This window comes from Cupressus sempervirens, chromosome 4 (genome assembly GCF_028749045.1).
Source record: "Cupressus sempervirens isolate cs-2001-9-10 chromosome 4, ASM2874904v1, whole genome shotgun sequence".
Lineage (NCBI taxonomy): Eukaryota > Viridiplantae > Streptophyta > Pinopsida > Cupressales > Cupressaceae > Cupressus > Cupressus sempervirens.
Genome location: NC_143121.1, coordinates 629,265,320 through 629,287,591, shown reverse-complemented (window position 1 = coordinate 629,287,591; position 22,272 = coordinate 629,265,320). Strand labels below are relative to the sequence as shown.

General features: G+C 35.3%; 1 protein-coding gene across 3 annotated transcripts in view; it reads left to right on the top strand.

Moving 5' to 3' along the window:
- Positions 1–844: 844 nt before the first annotated feature.
- LOC149562801 (ARM repeat superfamily protein) overlaps positions 845–22,272 on the top strand; it is a 183,534-nt gene continuing 162,106 nt past the window's right edge. The window contains exons 1-5 of one of the 3 annotated variants that reach the window (XM_089826262.1): positions 845–1,040; positions 1,353–1,523; positions 1,650–1,750; positions 15,011–15,221; positions 19,538–19,622. In XM_089826262.1, the coding sequence (XP_089682388.1) occupies positions 992–1,040; positions 1,353–1,523; positions 1,650–1,750; positions 15,011–15,221; positions 19,538–19,622 (617 nt within the window). In that variant the 5' untranslated portion in view covers positions 845–991. Of the gene's footprint in view, positions 1,090–1,240; positions 1,258–1,352; positions 1,524–1,649; positions 1,751–15,010; positions 15,222–19,537; positions 19,623–22,272 lie in introns of those variants that run through there. The other 2 variants (XM_089826263.1, XM_089826264.1) reach the window with 2 other exon arrangements.

Below are 22,272 nucleotides of genomic sequence, written 5' to 3'. Positions count from 1 at the left end.
TTGGGTTATGGCTGGAATCAAATTTGGAAATTCCCCTCTTTCCCTTTCATACATATTTGAATGACTTAGTGGCTCAGAATTGCAGAGACCTACAACCCTATTTAAAGTGTCTCCCTTCCCCCTCTAAACATAATGAACTTGCCAACCAATGATATCAACAAATAGCCATATCTTATAAAGATATGACAATAATTAGTAATTAGACCCTTCGAGGAATTCATCGTGAGATTGGCCATGACTATAATTGAGTATAACCATAAATTATGTTTCAACAAAGAGGTTTTTGTATTGTCTCTAGTCAAAATATTGATGCAAATCCAATTTATAACATTCCACAAATACTTGTTATTTTAATAACAACATTAGCCTCTTAACATTCACTTAGATCTTACTATCAACTAGTCCTGTGTGACAAGCCTTTCAAGACTTCATTTGCAGAATTTGAATACGAATTCACAAAGAATTGAAAAGAAGGAAGAATGTGAGGCAAAATTTGGAAAATTGAGTCACGACATGTTTACCATTATTTTATTCAATATCTTCAATTTACTTATATTTGTCTTCATTTTTATCACAAATCTCATCCTTTGTTTGAAGATACAATGAACAATTTTGCTAACTATAATTGAATAACACTATTACCCCTAAGAAAACAACCTTAACAAACCTTAATACAACGAATCATAATATTATCATTAGCTCAGGCAAACTATAGAATAATTTGAAGAGACTTTCAACCTTTCCGAGTCTTATTTTTCCATACGGGAGGGACTCTAGCCGTGTAACACAGCTCTTCTTCAATTAATTAAAACATTTAAAAAGTGCACCCAATTAGTTTAAGACTAAATAATTTCCATTTGGAAGATCGCCAGGCCTTTCGCTTTAAATTGGGAAGAAACCAGACACAGAAAATTTATTTGCCGATACTCCAGTTTGAAAACTTTCACAGGTCTTGGTCCATTGATTTTACCTTTACCAGCTCAAACGCGCAATGTTTGTAAATCAAAACGCTTGTTCCGCTATCAAAGACAGAGTAGCAGGCAAGTCGTTTTTTGCCCCGTCATTCCTTCTGGCAAGTGTAAATCGCTTGTGGGTACATTCAACTAGCAGTCTACTCCCTTAAAGTTTCTTAGGATTGTATTAAATCACCGAGTTGTTCTATCGGAATTAAATTATTTCTTCTAAATATCAAATTTCTTTTTCATGCATTTCGGTCTTGACGTGACAAGTTTCAGGACATCGATTAGTCTTTGAATTGTATTATTTGCTTATTCTTTCAAAAATTAAAGTCTTTTCTAAGCATATTGATTTATTTGATGAGCATCCGATTATATGTCAATATTTGGCTGCAGTTATGGAAGCACATGCACAAGAGAATAATGCGGAACAAATATGGGAGTCTAGAAGTACCAGTCAGGTTCTCCCACTCGGTCGTGTTATGAATACTGTGCTAAGTGCAAAACCTAGAGAACTAGAAGCGGTTCTTTCTCAGCAAACTCAGAAGTTGCAAAAGAATTCTAAGAGTACAGAAGCATACATTCTCAGTTGATTTCATTATGTTTACTTATTAAGTTTCTAAGAGCAAATTGAAGAATGTGACTTGGATCAATTTCCTAGTGATTATCTTTATTCTATGATATCTTCTCTAGGTGCGCTCGACCAATCTCTCACTTTGCTTCGCAAGTACGTGGAGGAGAATGTTCAGAGGAATGAACTTCTAGATCAAGTGCTTGTGCCACTGCTTGAGCACGTATGATTTGTTTTTGTACTGCGAATGACGGTGTTAAATTTGACATTATTTCAATTCAAGTTAGATTTAACTTCTTATCTTAGTTGCCTTTGAAAATTCCTATATAGTTGACATCAAGTGGTGGCCTGGTTTTATAATTGCTTTTATTAGTAAAATAAATCAAGATATTTCCTTTTTAGTACTGAAAATGTAAATATTAAGCTGAAAAGCTGTGATTTTTATATATTTTTGCTACTGGTAGCAAACAACACAGAATGGAACAATACGTAAGGTAGAACCTTTCTTCAAATTTGAAGAGGAGCTCCCCGTTGAACAGGGAAAGGAATTGTATATTCTTTAAATAGAAAATAGAAATAAAATCCTAGAACTAGCAAGATTTCTTTGAGTACGCAGAAACTTAAAGGTCAACCTATCTTTGTGTTCTCAGATTAGGGCTTATGGCTATTCAGTACTTCTCCACAAAATGAGATTTTACATTTTTTGACATACTACAGAAAACTAAATGACAGCAAGTACTTGCTTTTTTCAGGTGAAGATAGAAACTTAAAAGCCTGATTACAATACAAAGATCGAATTGAATTAAACAGAAAACAAACACAATCTAGTAAAAGGAATAAAATAAGTTGCATACATAACCACAATAAGAACTTGGAAGAATCATGCAATATAGAGCTCGCAAATTCAATCAAGCAATTTAATCTATCTAAGCACACATGCACAAAATGTCATAAATGACTGAATATCAATTTTATCAGCAAGTAGGCATTCCAAATTCTATTGAAAATTTAAGTGCTAATTTATTCGAGATAAGTAAAAATCATATACAGTTTTTGCATTAAATATAGTGTTTTGGCACACAAAGCAAACCTACGATATCAGATATCTGGGCTTAAATTAGAAATAGTCAATAGGTTTCTCTGAAAAATATAAATAATCCAAGACAAGGTCTGCTAGAAGGTTCTCTACAAATATAGTTGATAAAAAAATATGCGCAATACAAAATAGAGAATAAAACATTACCCACTCTGGAATCCCACCTGATAAGCTTGCTGCAACAATTGTGATATTATCATCACTGTATCTTGCATACATGGAAATCTATCAATGAAGCTCTGCACACATGATCTGAAGCATATACACATCAAACATAAATATAGTTTGTCTGTCTACCTCCTCGACATTGTAAAATATTTCTGAATGGGGAACATTTTGTCTATGTTATATGGTAACGAGCTCTCCAAAGCATGTCTTTCACCAATCTTTAAAATTCGGACTGTGTCATCATTCTTGTTCTGAGACCATCCTCATTGGCATGCATGAAAGAGTTGATTTGGAGGATTTAGCTTACTGTTTCATCCAACTTTCCTGATTCCCCAATAGGGTGTGAGCTCATCAAAGAGCCAAATCAGAAATATCTATTGCTGCAACCAGGTGACTAGCTGGTCCTTTCTGAGGTTTGCCACAACACTTCCATCTCAGTTTCAGGGGTCCAAGAGCAAGAATGGGGTTCAATTTTCTATGAATCCTTCATAGGTGGAAATTTTACTCATCATACTATATGGGTAGCCTCTTCTCAACAAGCTTTTATTTAGTCAATGTTAGAGCCTAAAGAATTTTCAAGGGAAGAAATAAAATGTTCATGATCTGGGCCAAGCTACAACAGAAACCAAGAATGACCTACCTCATAGTGTCTGATTAGGGATACCTGTTCCTTACATTCCCATTGATTGTGTATTTGCAGGACTTAAAGTTTACTATTTTGTTTCATTCATCTGCCACTCCTAAATGCATGTAGCAGCAGAAAAATAAGACAATTTGCTGCAGAAGGCTTTTAGAATGCACAGCCCAGACATGAATGGTAGCAGAAAATAAATCCACATGATCATACTGTTGGTTGAAAGCAGAAACAAGAGGAAAGACATGATCAGCAGGCAGTATTAAGTGGCATTTATGCCAGGTGCACTTCGGTGGTGGCTCAGCCACATAATATTTATGCCAGCAATATTGAAGTGGAAACATGGTTGACAAATCCTGCCCAAGGTCTACTCAAAGCATATGAAAGATGGTGAAAACAATCAGGAATTCTGTCTTATGTCCTAAAAAATGGCTAAGTGCTCACCAGGTTCCCTTAAACAAAGGGAAGATTGCATCATTACTTGAATTTTCTGTCATGTAAGCATTACTGTTCATATGAAGTGGCTTAGGAACTCGAATACTCTATGGCATATTAAAAAGTAGCAAAATTGATTGGAAGTTCTGCCTGAGTGTCAAAAAAGGTGCTTGACAAGTCTTGTATGCATTTCTACAATAATTAGGCCACCAAAAGGTTCTGCCAGTCATCATAAATGGCAATTCTACAAAGGATATTGCCTTTGCAAATGCATAGATTTAAGTATGATGACATGTGGAACTTGTAAATGCACTCAAAATCTACCATTCATCATTGAATACTCATTGACCAAGATAACCCAATCCATAATTGGCCAAGATATCCCAATCCATATAGATTTCCTTTGCATATTGTACTCACAAAATGAAACATCCATGTCTTGAATATAATTGCTTTCACTTGCATTGTCACTTGACTGAGATGAGTGCTTATAATAGTCTTGCTTTTTTAATTGGTCATTTTTGTGACAACATAAAGCATGACAATGGATGAGATCTTTCTGAGTTTTTAGGGGAAAGTTCCTGATCAAATCTGCTTTAAAGTCTGAAACAAAAAGAAGCATGCTAAAATGAACACTATACAATCTATTCTTTTTGGGATTTTGCATAATGATAAAAGAAATAAGCAAATTTGACTTGTATGATTTTGATATTAGAAGTTAGAGCATAAGCTTTGAAGATCTCCTATCTCATCATTTTTCTTTATATATGAGAACTAAATTTTCTCATCAATTCTCTTTATTTATGAGAGCTAAATTAACTAAGAATACCATCCAAGGATTATAACAAAAATCACTTGGAAATTTGGAATTTTATCCACAACTTGATTTGAAAAGATAACATATGGAAATAACAATGCCCAAATGAAGAATGGATGGCGACAATAAATTATCAAAGTACATTCAAAGTGGCTTCATGGATATGAATTTGATGCTACACAAAGTTAACACAAATCTTCTTATTAATTGGTTTCTTCCTTTAATGGCTACAATAATTTGGATTCTATGTGAATGGAAGTCTTGGCAGCATAAACAAGTTTGAACTTCACGTTCTTCCCTTTAATGGCTACAATAATTTGGATTCTATGTGAATGGAAGTCTTGGCAGCATAAACAAGTTTGAACTTCACGTTCTTCGTGCAAAAACATTTTGAACAATATAATTTGACTTATAACTTGAATGAGAATTTTGACAAATAAGTTTGGCATCGACTCTCATTGCATTGTACGTGTAAATGGCCAACATTTATTGCCTTCTAGTTGCATCTTCTTGAAGGTTCTAAAATTAAAATAATTGCTTTGAAATCAATTCTGTCCTCATTCTTTGGAATAATATAAAATTTTACTTTAAATTTGTGCTTATCATCCTTAGTCCCAATTTAAATTAAGGTCTTTGATCTTTGATTATGCTTCTAATTTGCTTAATTGATCTTCAATCTTGGCTTGGGCTTCAATTTTGAATGAAGGGCTTAGATTCAATGATTTTTCTATTTCATTTCATATTATTTTCCTTCCAATCTTTTCTTTACTGCATGAACTAATTGGAGCACCATTTTCTTTGTAATTTTGCCATCCTTAAAATCAATAATACTAATGTCGAAGATTGTAGCTGCGATAGAGATCTTTATCTCTGATTTTGCTATATGTTGAAATTGAGATAATACCTATGTATTGTGTTTACAGCTGGAAAATATATTTATGATAATATTTGAGATAATATCATATGAAGGGATGTGTCATGTGAAGAGTCATGCGTTTAGAAATATAAAAAGACTTGTTTTAGAAATTGAAGGGACCTTCGGTTGTGATGTGAAGAGCCTCTCAATTCTATATATATATTATTACTGTGTATAGACAAATTTTATCAAGTGAAAAGATTGTACTTGAACATTCTATTATCAATAAAAGAGATATTTTTCTGATGTGGTTGGGTTTTTCCCTGCAAGTTGAAGGGTTTTCCTAGGATAAATGTTTTGTGTCTTTTGTACCTATTTTGATCTTCTTTCTTGCCGTTTATCTTTATTTTTGAGCTAAACATTAACATGGTATCAAAGCCAGGTTAGATAACAACAGTCAGATTTTGGCATGAATGAAGAAGATTCAGAATATGACTCCAATTTATATTTCTATGCATTTTGGTGATTAGGCTAGTTGTGAAAATCTTCAGCGTAAGATACTTTAAAGATCGGGCTATTTGTATTTTTGTGCATTTTGGAGTACATTGGGTCTTACTATATGTTTATTGGGATTGATTTGCATTTTGAAGTTTCGACCTTGTAAAAGTAAAGAAAGCTTCTAGACATGGCGAATTGCAAATTTTTTTCATTGCTTTGTGTATTGGTAAAGAGAGCTTTGTATTGTGGTAATTAAAGAAAGTTCCGACCTTGTGAAAGTAAAGAAAGCTTCTTTGCTTTGCATACTCTAATCATTGACATTTTGACATCAAGTTGCTTGGGTGCTCTCTCTGAGGGCTCAAGGTGCACTTTTTCTTACATTTCATTAATGGCTTATCACTCAAAGTGGGCTTGGATGCTTTTTTTCTTTTACTTTCACTCTGACATTTGCAAGCTAAGTGAATAAGTGCATGTTAACTCAATGAATTTTCATTCTTTTTTGTTATCGACAATTTTACATTGAAAAGTGCACACACTTTTCCAACAAGTGATCTTCACCCCAAAAACTATAGTTCTCCTTGTTGGTGTACTCATGCTTGGGCACCTAGATGTACTTTTTGAACATTCATGACCTTAATTTATGAGATTGTTTTCTTTAGCCATTTTTCAGTCCACTTGTGTACCCCTTCCCGACTTAAAATCTCCAAAAAATACATCTTTGTCAAGACATGTTCAAGCCATTTCAATGATCAATTTGTTTTTTTGCACCTCATTGCCTTATATCCGACTTGTTGTATCTACCTTGCTGAACACAATTAAAATCCTCCTTCAATGGGCTCTACAAAGATGTTAGCTAGATTGGACAACAACATTAAACAATAGAAATAAGGAGTTTGACATGTCTTACGAATGAGATAAGATTCAATTGTAGCTTGTAACTTGACACAATATCTTTTTGTAGTCTAGATGTACAACTTCACACAACCACATCTTTGCCATATTGTTAGTTCTTACTCTTGATTTTTACATCGCCAAATATTGCTCATTTGTATGCTTCAAAACAAGCGTTTGTGATATTTCATAAACTAGTACAATATTATGCAAATTTGAGTTTTTTTTACTTTTATCATTTACAACATGTAATGTCACCATGTTTGGCGAGTCCTTGCAATCGGTGGAGTTAGTTCATCATAGCGACCCTCGTGAGCTGATAATGAGATTTGAGGGTCTTACTTCTAGACTTGCTATTTTTAGGAAGTCTAATTTTGGTAGTTCCCATATTTGACAACATAGTTGGTGGCGTTGGTAGTTGGTCATCACTTGCATAGGATGGGGCTATTTATTGCATAGGTTCATATTTATTAATTAATTATTTAGGCTTCATTATTATAATGCACTGTAACACGGGGACTCGCACCCCCATCCCAAACCTCGAAGTACCCTTCCTCGAAACGTCCCCGTACTGAGTACTTGAGTACCCAAGTAAGTACCTTCACCTCCGCCATTCTGCAAACATGCGGCCACAGGGATGAGTGCTTGAGTTTCTATTTGAATTTTGTTTTTTGAACGTTACTATTGGGTATGTAATTTGAATGTTCAATGGTTCTAGTTAATGTTGCAATTTTGTTATATTTAAGTATTTTAATTTTGTATGTTCCACTTGACATCATTTCATAACTAGCATTTCAAGTTCTATATGTATACTATACAACACCCCTCCTTGCCCTGTCCTCCCCTTATTGCCATTCCCTGGCCATCCCCCTGCTATCCTGAAAACGAGGCCCACTTTCCCTTGTCCTCGAAACTCGTTTTGGCATCCCAACGTACCCTAGTACTGGTGTTACATTGTTATCGTGGTACTTTATAATATTGAATGTTATAAAATGGTGTTGTGTTGATGAAGCTTCTCAAGTGAAAGGTGTGATGAAGAAGCTAAGTGCCTTTTGGTGTTATAAATAATAGCCATTGTGAAGGAAAAAACATCCAATTGTTTAATTTGCTTTGTTGCTTTCTTGAGAGGGTTTTCTGGTTGGTGAATTCAATTCCCTCGCTGAGGTATAAGGTTTTGATCTGTGGTTTCTGAAGATTGAGTTGTTTCCACTGTACTGTTGAGGTATAGTAGATTTAAATACAGAGTTGATTAAGTCTGAAATACGGAGTCTTCATCTGTGTGAGCTGTTGCTAAGAAGACGTTGAAGAATTTTAGGAGATTAGTTACAAATATATTGCAATAGAAAGAGTTTCAATCTTATCTGAGACAATCCAAATCTGGACTTGCTGTGCATTGAATTCTGGGCGGCCTGTTATCATTATTTGCTGCCATTTTGCCTGCAAATTGCAAGGGTTTGATCTGCATATATTGTGAGGGGTTTATGCGGTGCTTGCATTTTGGATGCACCTGCGTTTTCCTGACAGGAGTTTGATCTGGGTTGTGGAGGGCTGCTGTCCATCCTAGAAGGACAGCATTTGAGTTTTGCTGGCAGCAATCAAGACTGAAGGCCAGCATGGGATTGCACAGGCCTGCGGTTGCACTTGGGAGGGGCCACGTTACTGATTGAAGGCTCACACAGAAGTACCTGTGAGCTGCAATTTACTTGGTAAGTAGCAGCCAGCGATTTTGTGTTATTTGGTCATCTTGTTCATTGAGAAGTCAATCCCAGGTAAGAAAATAAAGACAAGTTCTTGCAGTGTTGAGTTCCTTGTGCATAGCTACTTTTTCCCTTCTGAATTTTCAGAGTATCATAATGTTGAAAAATCCATATATTTATATATATATATCTGCTGCACATTGGTTAGAAGTTGGGAGAATTACAAGTTCTTTAATTTAGGTTAATACTTATGTAGAAGTCTATTGATTTAATAAAATAAAATTGCAATTGTGTTCATTTCAGAATTGGCCAATTAGTAAATTTTTTGTATTGTCGTTTCTTTCCTACATATTTTCCACAATTCAAAAACTGAAAAAGCATTAAAAATCCCGTAAAGAAACTACAAATCACTATTGTTCAGAGAGAGCTGTCCTAGGCTTTGTCACAGTAATAACAGAATTTGCTGGCAAAGTGTTTGATGAAATGTCAAACAACCGGAAGTGAAGCAAATTTGGTGTTTGTCAGTCAATAGCTGGTTGGGTTTATTACACAACATGATGAACAACTAAATACATGTAAATGTCTCAATGCCAATCATGTTGTAAACAATCTAAGAGAAGTCTGGCACTATTTCTGTAGTTTTTCTTATCAAAGACAATAAAATCTGCAGCTATTAATCATTTTGAAAAAAGTTTACTAGGCTTCAACATTATTAATCATATAAATAAAAAGTATACACTAATGCAAGAAATTTGTTGAGTGGGTAATTTTATAACATCAATGATGAGACTCTAACATGTTTCCAAGTGAAGGATTCACAACATAATAGAAGTTGGCAAGGAAGCCTCTTTCATCTCCCTTGTGCACTCGCCCTTGCAACTTGGTGTTGATTTCAAAGGAGTTTGGACAAACATATTTATAGTATTTCTAGACTTAGGGACCTTGGCATACTCTTGTTTTAGATTAAATTTAGTTTTTTCCCCTTTATATTTTTCAAGTTTTAATAAAGGTTGTATATAGAGGGAGGTGGTTTGCTGAAACAATTCTGGGATGCCACACACTACTAGGTTATTTTGATCTCCCTAGACATATTGCTTGTTTTGGGAACACAAACTCTTCCTATCACAGTCCAAGTAGACCGGGACAAGTTTGATGACCGAAATCGAGAAGCTGTTATGCTTCTCAAGCTTTGTGTCACAAATGATCACTTGCTTCAGATTCCTTTTGGCAAGTCATCATCAAGTCAGCATTAGACATCAGGTAACATCTAAGAGAGTTGGATGAGACATCTGACAAGAGCTGAGTGTTCTTCATAAAGAACCAATTGTTCTCTATCATGATGGATGAACACATGTCCTTACAGGAGCATCTGACAAAGATTATGGACATTCCAGATTAGCTCAAAGTTATTGGTTGGAAAATGGAGGAAGAAGATATGGTAGTCTTCACCTTGAAGAGCCTACCTAAATGTTATGAAGACTTTATAGATACTCAATGTTACTTCCAGTAATGTTGATATTAAATTTCCAGAGTTGTGCACCAAACTTTTGCACAAGATCACTGGGAACAACAATTTGGTAGAAGTGATGCCACCTCGTCTTCCTACGAGCAAGCCTTTGCAGCTAAACCTTTTCACAAGGATAAAGGTGAATCTCAACCATCTCATTCCTCTCAACCGAAGGGCTCCAGTCAGTCTTAGGATGGTTCAAAGAAGTAGAAGGTTCTGTATAACTATTGTCACAAATACAACCATTTTCTCAAGGATTGTCACAATCAATTGGCTTCCAAACAATAGAAGCAAGGAGGGTCTCAACTTATAACCAGTATTGCTGAGCACACAGAGCAGATTGTTCCTTTTATGACTTATGGCTAAAAGACTTGCTGACTATGTAAAATCTTCTACTTGGTATATAGATTCTGGTGCTTCTCAACATTTAATTTACAAGCGTGATTGGTTTACAGAATTTTATCCCTTTATTGATTCATTTGTATTAAGAGGTGAAGAGTATATTGCTGTCGGCAAGGGCAACGTTCGGATATAGTTTGTTGGGAAGAATCTCATTTTCCTCAATGTATACTACTTTTTTGGCATGGAACTTAACCTACTCTTAGTGAGTCAGATCATGCAACATTCTAAGCTTGATTTGGTATTTAGTACATGTGTTCGATTGTTAATTATGCGACACACACTGCTGTAGCTATTGTCATTGAGGATTATGGTCTATACAGACTTGTGGATGTAGGCGATTCTCTTGAGCATGCGTTCGCAACAAAATCATCTCCTATCAACAATCTCTGGCATTATTGATACGGTCATCTGAACATTTACTATCCTGCTATGCTTGTTTGAAATAGTTTAGTACTTTGCTTGCTTGAAATTCAAACTCAAACTCAAAATTAGTGAGTTTGTTGAGCTTTTTAGGACGGAAAGCAACACAGGATGCCATTCAAGGATGGTTACCCACAATGAGCCTTTAAGGTACTATAGTTGATCCACGTTGATGTATGGGTTTCAATGACTACTCTATTTGTTACTAGGTGCAGGTATTGCTTACTTTTTGTTGATGATTTCAGTCAAAAATGTGGTGTTTTTTGTTTAACAAAAATCAGAAATGTTTACTTTATTTCAAAAATTTAAGGTCTTAGTGGAAAAAGAGTCTGGTTGTTCTACTATATCTCTTAGATTTGATAATTGGGGAAGGGGGGAGTTTTGTTCTATTGCTTTCTGCACTTCTCGTGATACATATGCCATCAAACATTAGTTAACAACCATATACCACTCAACAAAATGACGTTGGAGAATGTCACAACCACACCATTATATAAATGGTTAGGTCTATGATGGAACACAAAAATGTTCCTAAGAAATATTGGGCAGAATAGTGTTTATTGTAGTTTATCTTCTTAATTAGTCTCCCACTTGTGTAGTTAAGGGGAGGACTCCTAAGGAAGCTTGGATTGGTCGCAAACCTAGGATCAACCAATTGATTTTATTGGCTCTTTAGCATATGTATGGATTCCAGATGCCCAACACAATAGATGGATTCCAAGAGTCACAAGCTTATGTTTACAAGATACAGTGACAACCATAAGGCTTTCTGGTTGATTGATGTAGACACTAATCGTCTCATCTTCAGTTGCGATGTTTTCTTTGCAGAAGAATAAGAACCATTTCAACCATCCTCATTTGAGTAGAATTCTGTGGATCAGCTTTTGAAGGCTTCTGATTTGGGTGTTTGTCTTTCCTTGAGTTCACTTGATGGGTGGGATGATGCAAATTTTTTACTTGATGATGCACTATCTGAGTTTCCTTTGAATGATGCTAATCTTTCACTTGTTCCTAATGCTCTTCCTCCTCTAGGTCCAATTATTACTCCTAATGTTGGCACATTTACCCTCCGTCCTAATCGTGAGCTAAGGTCATCAATGCTCTTCGTCCCGATGAGCTCATTGAGGGTAGATCCTCTAGAAATAAAGACAAGCAACAAAATACAGTTAACTTTTCTCTCATGGCCAATATAATTATTGAGCCTTGGATATTTAAAGAGACAAAAGACATTCTAAAGTGGGAACAAACTATGGATGCATAATACTAGAGTCTTGTGATAGACAACACTTGGGTTCTCTTTGATCTTCATCTAGGGAAGAATCCCATTAGCTACAAATGGGTGTATAAGGTCAAGTATCATGCAGATGGTACTTTATATAAATAGAAGGCCAAATTAGTTGCTTGAGGATTGACACAACGAGAGGGCATTGACTGTGAAGAGACTTTTGCCCCTATTGCCAAGATGGGTAGAATTCGTCTCCTCCCCATTGTAGCTTAGTTTGGACAAAAAGTCCATTAGATGGATGTTAAGAGTGCCTTCCTCAACAATGAGTTGTAGGAAGAAGTCTATGTGATGCAATCTCCCCATTTTAAGGTTGCTTGCAAAGACCACCAAGTATGCTGACTATAGAAAGCACTCTATGTACTCAAATAGACCCCTCAAGCGTAGTACATCAAGATTGATTAGTACTTGGTTGCTTATGGTTTTCAGCATTGCCCTTCTGATAGTAATTTGTATATGAAATGCTCTAGTAACGATGTTCTCTTTCTTGTTTTCTATGTGGATGATTTGCTCATTATTGACAATTCAACACATTCAATTGTAGAAATTAAATAAGACTTGTGCAAGGATTTTGACAGATTTAGGGCTTCTCCATTGTTGTTTAGATGTTGAGGTTTGGTAGACTGATGGTAGCATCTTTATTTCTCAGTATAAGTATGCTAGGAACTTTCGAATGTAGTGTTGTAAACTTGCTTCCACATCAATGGAGAAGGGACTGAAGTTGTCAGCCAAGTCTAGTTTTCCTCTTGTTGATGAAATCACTTAGAAGCAACTAGTGTGTAGTCTCATCTAACTCATTGCAACTAGACCTGATCTTAGTATTGCAGTGACCTATAATTCATGTTTCATGACAACCCCCAAGGCTGATTATTGGGTAACAACGAAGTGTGTGCTGCCTTATGTGAAGGACAACTCTGATTATGGACTTCTTTACACTAGTTGTTATGAATCTTGTCTCTGTGGGTTCAAAGATTTAGATTGTTCAGGTTCAGTTGATGATAAGTCGTCAACCTCTGGATATGTGTTCAGTTTGGGATCTGGTGCCATCACCGGGACTAGTGAAAAGCAACATGCAGTCTCACTCTCCTCCACTAAAGTAGACTATCGAGTAGCTATTAAGACAGCTTGTGAAAAAATTTGGCTTCATCAAATGCTTGCAGATATTCAAATTTCTCAAGTAGGTCCGAGTCCCTTGGTCTCTGATAATCAGGGAGTTCTCAAACTTGCCAAGAATCCGGTCTTCTATGAAATAACCAAACCCGTGGATGTTCATTGTCATTACATCCAGCAACTTGTTGAAGACAAGACAATTCAGTTGTAATATGTTCCAATAGGGGATCATAGCACAAACATTCTCACCAAACCTCTTGGTCTAGATAAGTTTTCTAAATCCAGGGGCCAACTTTGTGCTGTTGATAGATTGACCATTAAGGGAGGGTATTAGAATATTATTTAATTACTCTAACGGTCTTATATTTAATATTTGCAAATCTTTGTAGATAAGATCGTTTCTTAAGTTTCTAATTAGAAACTTTCTATTCTTTCAACCTTGTAATTTCTTTATAATGATCTATTTGATCATTTGTTAATACATCAAATAATTTGCCAATTACTTTTCAGTAACAGAAAGTTCCTACGAGCATCCATTTTTTTTCTAAAGTTGTCTCAAGGATGACTCCTTTGGGTTTGTGACCATGGCAATGACCACGGCCCCAAAGAAAACTATTTATTGTTCAGGATAATGATGTAATTGGTAATACCACCTATAAGATGATCATGTCATTTATAGCCACCAATGTAAAAGCATAAATATATTGAGATTTGTACCATTGGATTCTCTCCAACTTTGTGCATTCGTTTATGCAACACTTAGTGCTAGACTTGTAGAGTTCATGTTTTTAATTTTAGTTGTCTATTGCTTTGTAGCAAACTATATAAGAGTCACTTTAAATAGCTTGATTTTGTTTGTATAAGCAATTTCACATTGATAGATACCTCAATTCAAGATGTTGTTATCCTTTTCCGTATGGATGTCAAGGCTCAAAACTCACGGTGAACAATTTAACTAATGAGTATTTCTATTATTTCTAAGTTTATGACTATATGTGATCTTTTTGTAAGTTCTGAGTTGTGAGTATTACTTTGTAAGTTCATGACTATATGTGAGCCTTAGGAAAACTTCTTTGCTCGGGCATTATACTTTGCTTGTATGTTTGATTTTTATGAAGATGACACTCCTTTATTCGTTCAATGTTAAATATTATTTGCAAATACACTGGGGGTCAAATCTAATGGAAAATCAAATCTCTGTCTTTCATTTGTCCTTTATTCATCTGCATTTCGAAATTTGCAATAAACTAGCTTCTTTTGATTATATCTTTTCAAATGGGCATTTCTACAGTAAGTGATAGATAAACTTGGTCTAGGTCGTCTTGAATACAAATTTGATTATGTAATCAGCTTAAATTATAATATGAAGATAAAGGTTAGGTAGCTTGACATTTTCATTAAATAGACCAGCATTCTACTGTCATCATTCTACTGTTGTTGGGCTCTGTTTCTCATAAACTTATGAAAAGCAAACTTGGTCCCAAATGTACTGGTGTATTGCTTCCAAAGTGGAGCAATAATTAAACAGTGCATTGCCTCCAAAAGGGTAGAAGTTTTTTCATACCTATCACTGTAAAATAGGATTCAAGCTAACCTTATAGTTGTGATGATAAGTTTATTTCTTAATTGCATTTGAGAAGCATAATTAATTAACCTTGCATTTGTCCCAGGCTGTGAAGTTCAAAGGCTTGCAAAATCGCAAACAAGTTTTGAATCTTCTCCAATGGCTTTCCCAAAGTGAAGAAGTTTTCATGGTACTCACAGATAGTCTTGAAAAAATACTTCTGGAAATGGATGATCATCACATTATTCTTGGCTGGTGTATAGTGGTTCGCGAGCTTGTGAAGAAGGAATTTATAAATGTCAAATCATTTATTACAGGTGCTGTACCATGTATTTTGATAATTTGAATGCAATTGGTGGCTAGTTTTTGTAATTGCTGGTCTTTTGATGTTTTGCACTTGCATCTATGTCAGTGCTTAATCTCATTTCTTCTCAGTGCCGTCTACTTGTTAAGATTGATTTGATGAGATAACTTTCATTTTTGAGATTGATATTGTTATGTGCCATATATAACTTTCTTTAATTTCATGAGGTGGACAATTCGCTCTCTTTAATATTATATTTAGCAAGAAATGGTAGGTTTCTTGGACTATTTTAATTTATGGCCATGTACAACCTACAAGGTGAGATACTCAAAGATAGCTTTTATTCACATCATGTGATTGAAAATATGGATGTGAAATACAAAATCTAGACATGATATGCAAAAAAATTAGGTTTTCTGTAGTCCCATGCTTCTTGTTTTGGTGGGGAGTTTTCAGTTTGAATTTGGTTCCTCTTTTAAAATGGTCAATTTTCCTGATAAATAAGATTAGGAAGGTATCCAATTTCACTTTTTTATGATATTAAAAAAAGGGTAACAAATTAATATTATTTTGATCTAGTTCTTGTAAAAGAATTGATTTTTTTTTGTTTAACCTTTTGGCCTGAGATTGGTTCTTGAGCTTTAGAATGCGTTGGTTGCAAAGTTCACCCTTTTCCCCAGCATGAATAAGATTGACAGTGGCATAGAACAATGCAAAAATAAAATATCTTGGCATTCCTTTTGGCTTATTAGAAGTTCTCTATTCTATAATATAGATTCAGGGTCTTGTGAACACTGATTCAGTAGACAATATATTCAATCTTAATACTATAATGCTATTTGGAGTGAAGAATCCAATGTCCTATAGAGGTGCTGAAACAAGGATTTTCACTTCTACATTCCATTGCTTCTGAATGGTGTTTTAAGTTGCAACCATGTTCTCTGTTTTCTCAAGCAAGAGAGCCGTGTAGTATATTGTTGATGTCAGTTTTGTACCACTACATAACATATTAGCAATTGAATATCTGATACGGAATATCAAACACACAATTCCTCTCTTGAAAAGTTAATGCTCATGGGACATGAGAATAACTCCAATGCTCCTTACACCTGTGGATACTAGCTCAGTTTATTGATGTGATTTGTTGGTAATCATGTAGACAGCCTTACACTAATTGTTGAGGATGACTTGGACTTTGGTGGGATGATGGAGATGGTGGTTCGGTGTGAATGCTAGATGATGTTGGTAGGGAAAGTGATGGTGGTGCAGGGTGAATGGTTCTTATGATTGGTATCTTTCCAACTCTCTTCTGAATTCTAAGTCCTAAACTTCTTGCTATCCTACTCCTACTCCTATGGATGGAAGACTAGCAAATGGACTGGGATCGAATCTAATGAAAGTTATCTAGCGGCTCCACCTCCATAGATGCAATGATTCAAAGGAAAAGAGAACTAGGTGGCCTAGTTGTAGATCCCTATAAAACATTCACTAACCTCACCATACAATTAGCCATCTACTTCTACTCTAACAAAATGAAATGAAATCCTCCTTTAATTTGAGAGATGAGAAGAACCATGCAATACACCAAAATGATCATGTATATCCACCATGCAAGCCACAACAATGAATGAGAACAATTTTGATAGTATTTTGGCAACAATTCTCCAACATAACTCTCCCACAAATGAGAGCAAAATGGCCTTATATAGAGGCCAAAATTACAACCGATGGTAGAGATAGAGGCAAAACTGACGACCCAAATTGAATCCTAGAAACCCTAATTAGGGTTGCCACCCCATCGGCCAATGAGAAGAAACCACCTTGTCGATGGACCAATGAAAAAAGTGGAAAAGTGGCAACCAATGAGAAGGCACCAAAATGGTGGCCAATCAGAATTAGACACTTGTCCTATTCTAGAAGAAAGAGAAATTGCCACTTGGTGGTTACATCAATGATCTTCTAATATAAATCTCCCTTTTTCTTTCGTTCTTTTAGCTAAGGCAATGAACCTAGGTAGCCTTTCATTGACTTCCTCCATGGGAGGGCAAGGTGTACGCTTTATCTTGAGCTCATCGGATTTCATCATGCTGCTTGCTGCCTGTAGTGTCTTCTCATGGTCCTTCTCATACTCTTTTGCATATCCGATAATGGCATTGAGGGAGGCAAGGGTGCCCAAATGTTTCTTCTTGATGGCAACCTTCCCCAACTCATCCAATCTTGACCCAAATTCTGCCTCATTGACATTCTCCTCTCTGATGTCTTCAAAATCAAGTGCCACCCCAATGTCGCTCATCGTGGTTGAAATAGAAGTGTCGACGCTTGGGCTATGATGTGCAATTGCCTTCTGTATCCTCTTTGCCAAGGCGGATTGTCCTTCCTTTAGTTTGTCCTTTATTTGTAGCATATTTATTGTACCGACATTAGTATCGGTTATTCGCCTCATTTTCGAGAAGAAAGTTGTTTTGGGCATCATATTCTCTTTGTCTTTCTTAGTGTTTTTTCCCTTAGGATTTTTGATTGCATTAACATCTACCATCTTGTCAACCTATGATAGGATGGTGAAGTGGTGGATGATAAATGCGAGAAGAGCCAAGGGAGACAATATCTAGACAAGAACGAAAGAGAGAAATCAGCTTAAGGACCCCTTACAACTCTAAATGGCTTGAAGTTACCTTTACCAATAGCCGGATCTTCTTGTCGGAATTTAGGATCAGACTTCGAGAATTTCAAACCCCTTGCAAATCTTGAGGCCCTAGCTGGAAAAATCAGAATTTAGTGCTCTCGAAATTGTCCACCATTTGCCCAAAAAAATCAGGCCTTTGATCACAATAACATCCTCTAAATAAAATTGCCCAAATTAGGGCAGAAATCGCACCTCCTTAGCAAAATCAGACTGTGCAAAAAAAAAAACACCTAGCAATGGAAAGTTTCAGATCTGCCCTAGAGAAGCCGCCATGCACGAGAATTTTGCCTCTTTAATCATGAAAAATCGCCAATATAAAGTGTAGATCTACTTCACAAAAAAAATCGACAAGCATAGAAGATCTCTACCATGAAGAAAAATCACCAAAAAGAATGCCAATCTGCCCTTTCAAAATCGCTTAAAGGAGAAGAAATCTGCTCCAAGTTAAAAATCACCTAAGCACCCAAGAGGAGTGAGGAATGAGGAAATGAGGGGAAAGAGTTTCCTCTTATACCCTACTCGCTCATCCTCCCTAGCTGGCCGACTGGACCCTGAGAGCAAAAATAAATAAATTAGAACACAAGACATGGTCCCCAATTAAATGCTTAGCCCAAAATTAACTTTGCCAAGATTAATTTTATTTTTTTAAGTTGCCAATTAGACCAAAATTGCAAAAAGAAAGTAAATAATGCTTTGGAGATGCTAAATGTTTCCATTTAATGATGATTTAACAATTAATATATCATTAAAATCGGATTTTGGCTAGCCAAAAGCCATTTTTTCAATATTAAATTACCCATTTCATTTAAGGCTAAAAAATTTTCAAGGTAATTTTAATCCATTAAAGCCAACTTTTGCAATTCAATTCAAATCGATTTTGCCAAGTAATTTAAATTTTTGACAAAAATAAAATCATTTCTAGAGTCTAAAATCAATTTTGCAATTTGATTTCATCTTCACAAAAGAAATTTTTTTCTCACCAAAGAAATTCAAGATTTTCCAAAAAACTTAAATCTAACAAAATTTCACCTTTTGAAAATTATCCAAATTTACACAATTATATCCAAATTTTCAAAAGAAATTGGCTGAGTACAAATTTTACAATTTTATTCTGCCAATTGTTGTTCTTTGAAATTTTGTCTGGCCTAAGGATGAAATTGGTTGTTCTGGAAAATCAAGTTGAAACCAGGTGAAAATAAGTCTAACCTTCTCTCCACTGGCCCTGAAGGTGTCCAAGACTTAGAATTCTCAAAAATCAAATCAAAATTTTTTGGACAACTTCGAAAAAATTTGCCAAGGCGATTAAAAAGGGGGGTCCCCAAAGTTTTGGGGCGATGGTGTGAGAACCTCACAACATATATGAGCCTCAGTTTTTTTTTCATCATGTGTTAAAATTTTAAAAAAAGAACGCAGTAGCAAATGAGGACAGGAAACTCCTAGTTGCATATAAATTTCCTGCTCAATAGGTGTTTAATGGCACATATTATAAACACACTATTTTTAATGTGGTTATAAATACATCTTAGACATACCTATTTCTGGATTCTTAAACTACACATGTATTTTTCTAGTTCTATTGATGGCTTTTCAGTGCTTGATATATATATTCAACTTTATCTTTTTCCTAATTTATCTTCCAAATTCAGGGACACTGCATGGATATGCTGCACATTTATTTGAGATCTGCTGTCATTGCGTCCCCCAACTTCTAAGCATAGTTCATGAAGGAAGGTATGTTCGTCTATTGATAATTAAAAGATGAAGTTGTGTAATGTTTGTAATGTTTCTATTGTCTGATCTGTGTGTCTGCGTCCATCCTTGGGCCCAATAATTTTGATCTGTCATTCTGTTTATATGGAGTTATGTATAATGCAACTGGGAAGGCATCATATCAGTATTACACATCTGTTAACAAGTAAAGTAAGTTACTGCATGTATAGTAAAATAAATGAGCAATTATGATGGTTGAATATTTCTATTCCAACTAAATAAAGCTGTAGATATGTGTGAAATAGCAAGGCTACAGTGGATGGTGCATCTGCTTACGTAAGGGAAATGAAGGAGATGAAGCTAAGTACCACTTATTTTGGTGTGTTGACAAGGCTTTTATTGCTCCTCATAGCTTGTCAAGATTTGGAATTTTAAAAAATCTATGATTGTAAATCAAATATGTCTAGACAATAGGGGTCATGTAGTGTTGTTAGTGACTGGGAAGGCTGTAGCCAAAGAAAATCAATTACCATTATCTTTACCAATCATATTTAGGTTAAGGATCCATTTTTGTAGTAGACCATGGTCCTTGATAATGACTAAGTATTCTATGAATGTGGATTAGCAATATAGCTATATGGGGTTATTTCACATGTTCAATGGTGGCTGTGAGAAGTAAAGTTGATTCGTCTTCAACTTATTAATGAAACCTAAGCATATTTGATTTGGAATTGAAACTTATCAATTTCTCAATATTGATAACCAATAATACAAGTTTATGTTTAGATGATACATCAGTTGGGTTTTCATGGCAAACTTCTAGGTTAATTATTTTGTACGATGTCAGTCAACTAAAATTCCACATTCCAATTCCAGCTATAATTTTCCTTAATAGAGAGATCACTTGCAAGCCCTAAGTGATTCTGATAGAATAGGCTTCCCTTGGTTTTAGTGCCTTGGTCAATGATAGTGTTTCATTGTGGTTGGAAGGGGGCTAATTTCACTGTTCATGATGGTTCATAGTTTATTATCTAATAATAATTATTAATTCCCACAAATAATACAAGTTTGGGTATTCAAAAAAATTCCGCTTTATATAGCAATGAAATTACAATGAGTGCATAATAAATCTTCAATACAAATAAAAATAACGAGAGTTCAACAAAATAGAAAGAATATGAGTGTGAGCTGAAGTAGGCAACAAGTGGTTGAAGATTACTTATGTGGTAAGGGTAAGATGATAGAAGTCTAGGGCTTAAAGAAATATAATGGTTTGAGAAATCAATGAAGAGGACTGGAATGGAGTAAATTTCTTTGTAGATAAGCATACAAGGATGTTCATTGTATTAGAATATTATTATTTTATTTTTTTGATCGGTAAGAAGAATATTATTATTTTATTACTTTAGTGGTCAATTATGTATTATATGTAATTATTTGTGGATAAGATTACAGTATTAGAAGCTTTCTATTTTGTATACTTGTGAAACTCTTTATAATGATCTCTTTGATCATTTGTTAATAATAAATATATCAAATATGTTTTTTTGAATTAGAGATAGTATATTATCAGGAGAGAAAAACAGGAACTCATGCTGTTACATCAAAAAGATAACATGATGCTGAGTAGTATAGACTGCACCTATACTAAGCCTGTCATAGCTGTACAAGAGTGCATAACTATATCAAATACAAAGTCAAAATATGAAGAGTTCCAAACTATAAACTGCTCAAAACAGTAAAACTAACAGCAAGCAGGTCAATTCCATCCATCCCTGGAATAACTTCTGTAATAAGGGGGCCCCTAATTGTCTCCATAGAAGGCATCTTCAGTTTGAGGATGACTAGTTTCCTCTCTTTGAACATTCCAATTCAGCCCTTGATTGATGACAGGCATTATAATATTCTTGTTATCAGCATCAGTACTATTTGATCCAATTCCATGTTGAGTATCTTCACCAGGCAGCTCGCTATCATGTGCTGCTTCCACAAAGTTTGACAGCTTGATATCTTCTTTGAAAATCAGCAAGTTTCCTTCCTCGACCAGAGTAATGAATCTTTCCCTCGGGATCTCCAATATAGCTATAACCTGTGACATTATGTGAGATTGGGTGAGTTTTGAATAAACCCCAGTAAGATCCCTTTGCCTTGAGCTCCTCATTCCTTTGCTTCCAGATGAACCAGAGAATCTCATTAGTAAGACAATACCAAAAGGCATTGACTTTGGTATCAAAATTCTCAACAAACCCAGCAAGAACTTCTTGCCAGGACAGACCAGGTTTATGATTCCATTGCACAACATGCCCAAAGAAAATAGACCAAACTTTGGATGCAAACTTACACTCAAAGAAACGATGTTCAAAAGTTTCATTACAGTTACACAAAGAACAAGTAATTGACTGTTTACCAAAAGGAGAAAGAAAAGAGCCAACAACCAACTTTTTGAGCAACAAAAACCATCTAAAACAAAGTTTTTTGGGTCCAACACGTGAGTGCCAAAATAAATCAAAGACAAACTGCCATCTAGAGCATGACCAATCAAAAGCCCAGATCTGGTTGATTCTTTTTATAATATCCAACTCACCATTAAACATTTATAAATATGCTTACAAGAACTTTCCTTCAACATCTTACCATCAGCCCACTTCACCTGCTCAAGAAACTGGTTAGA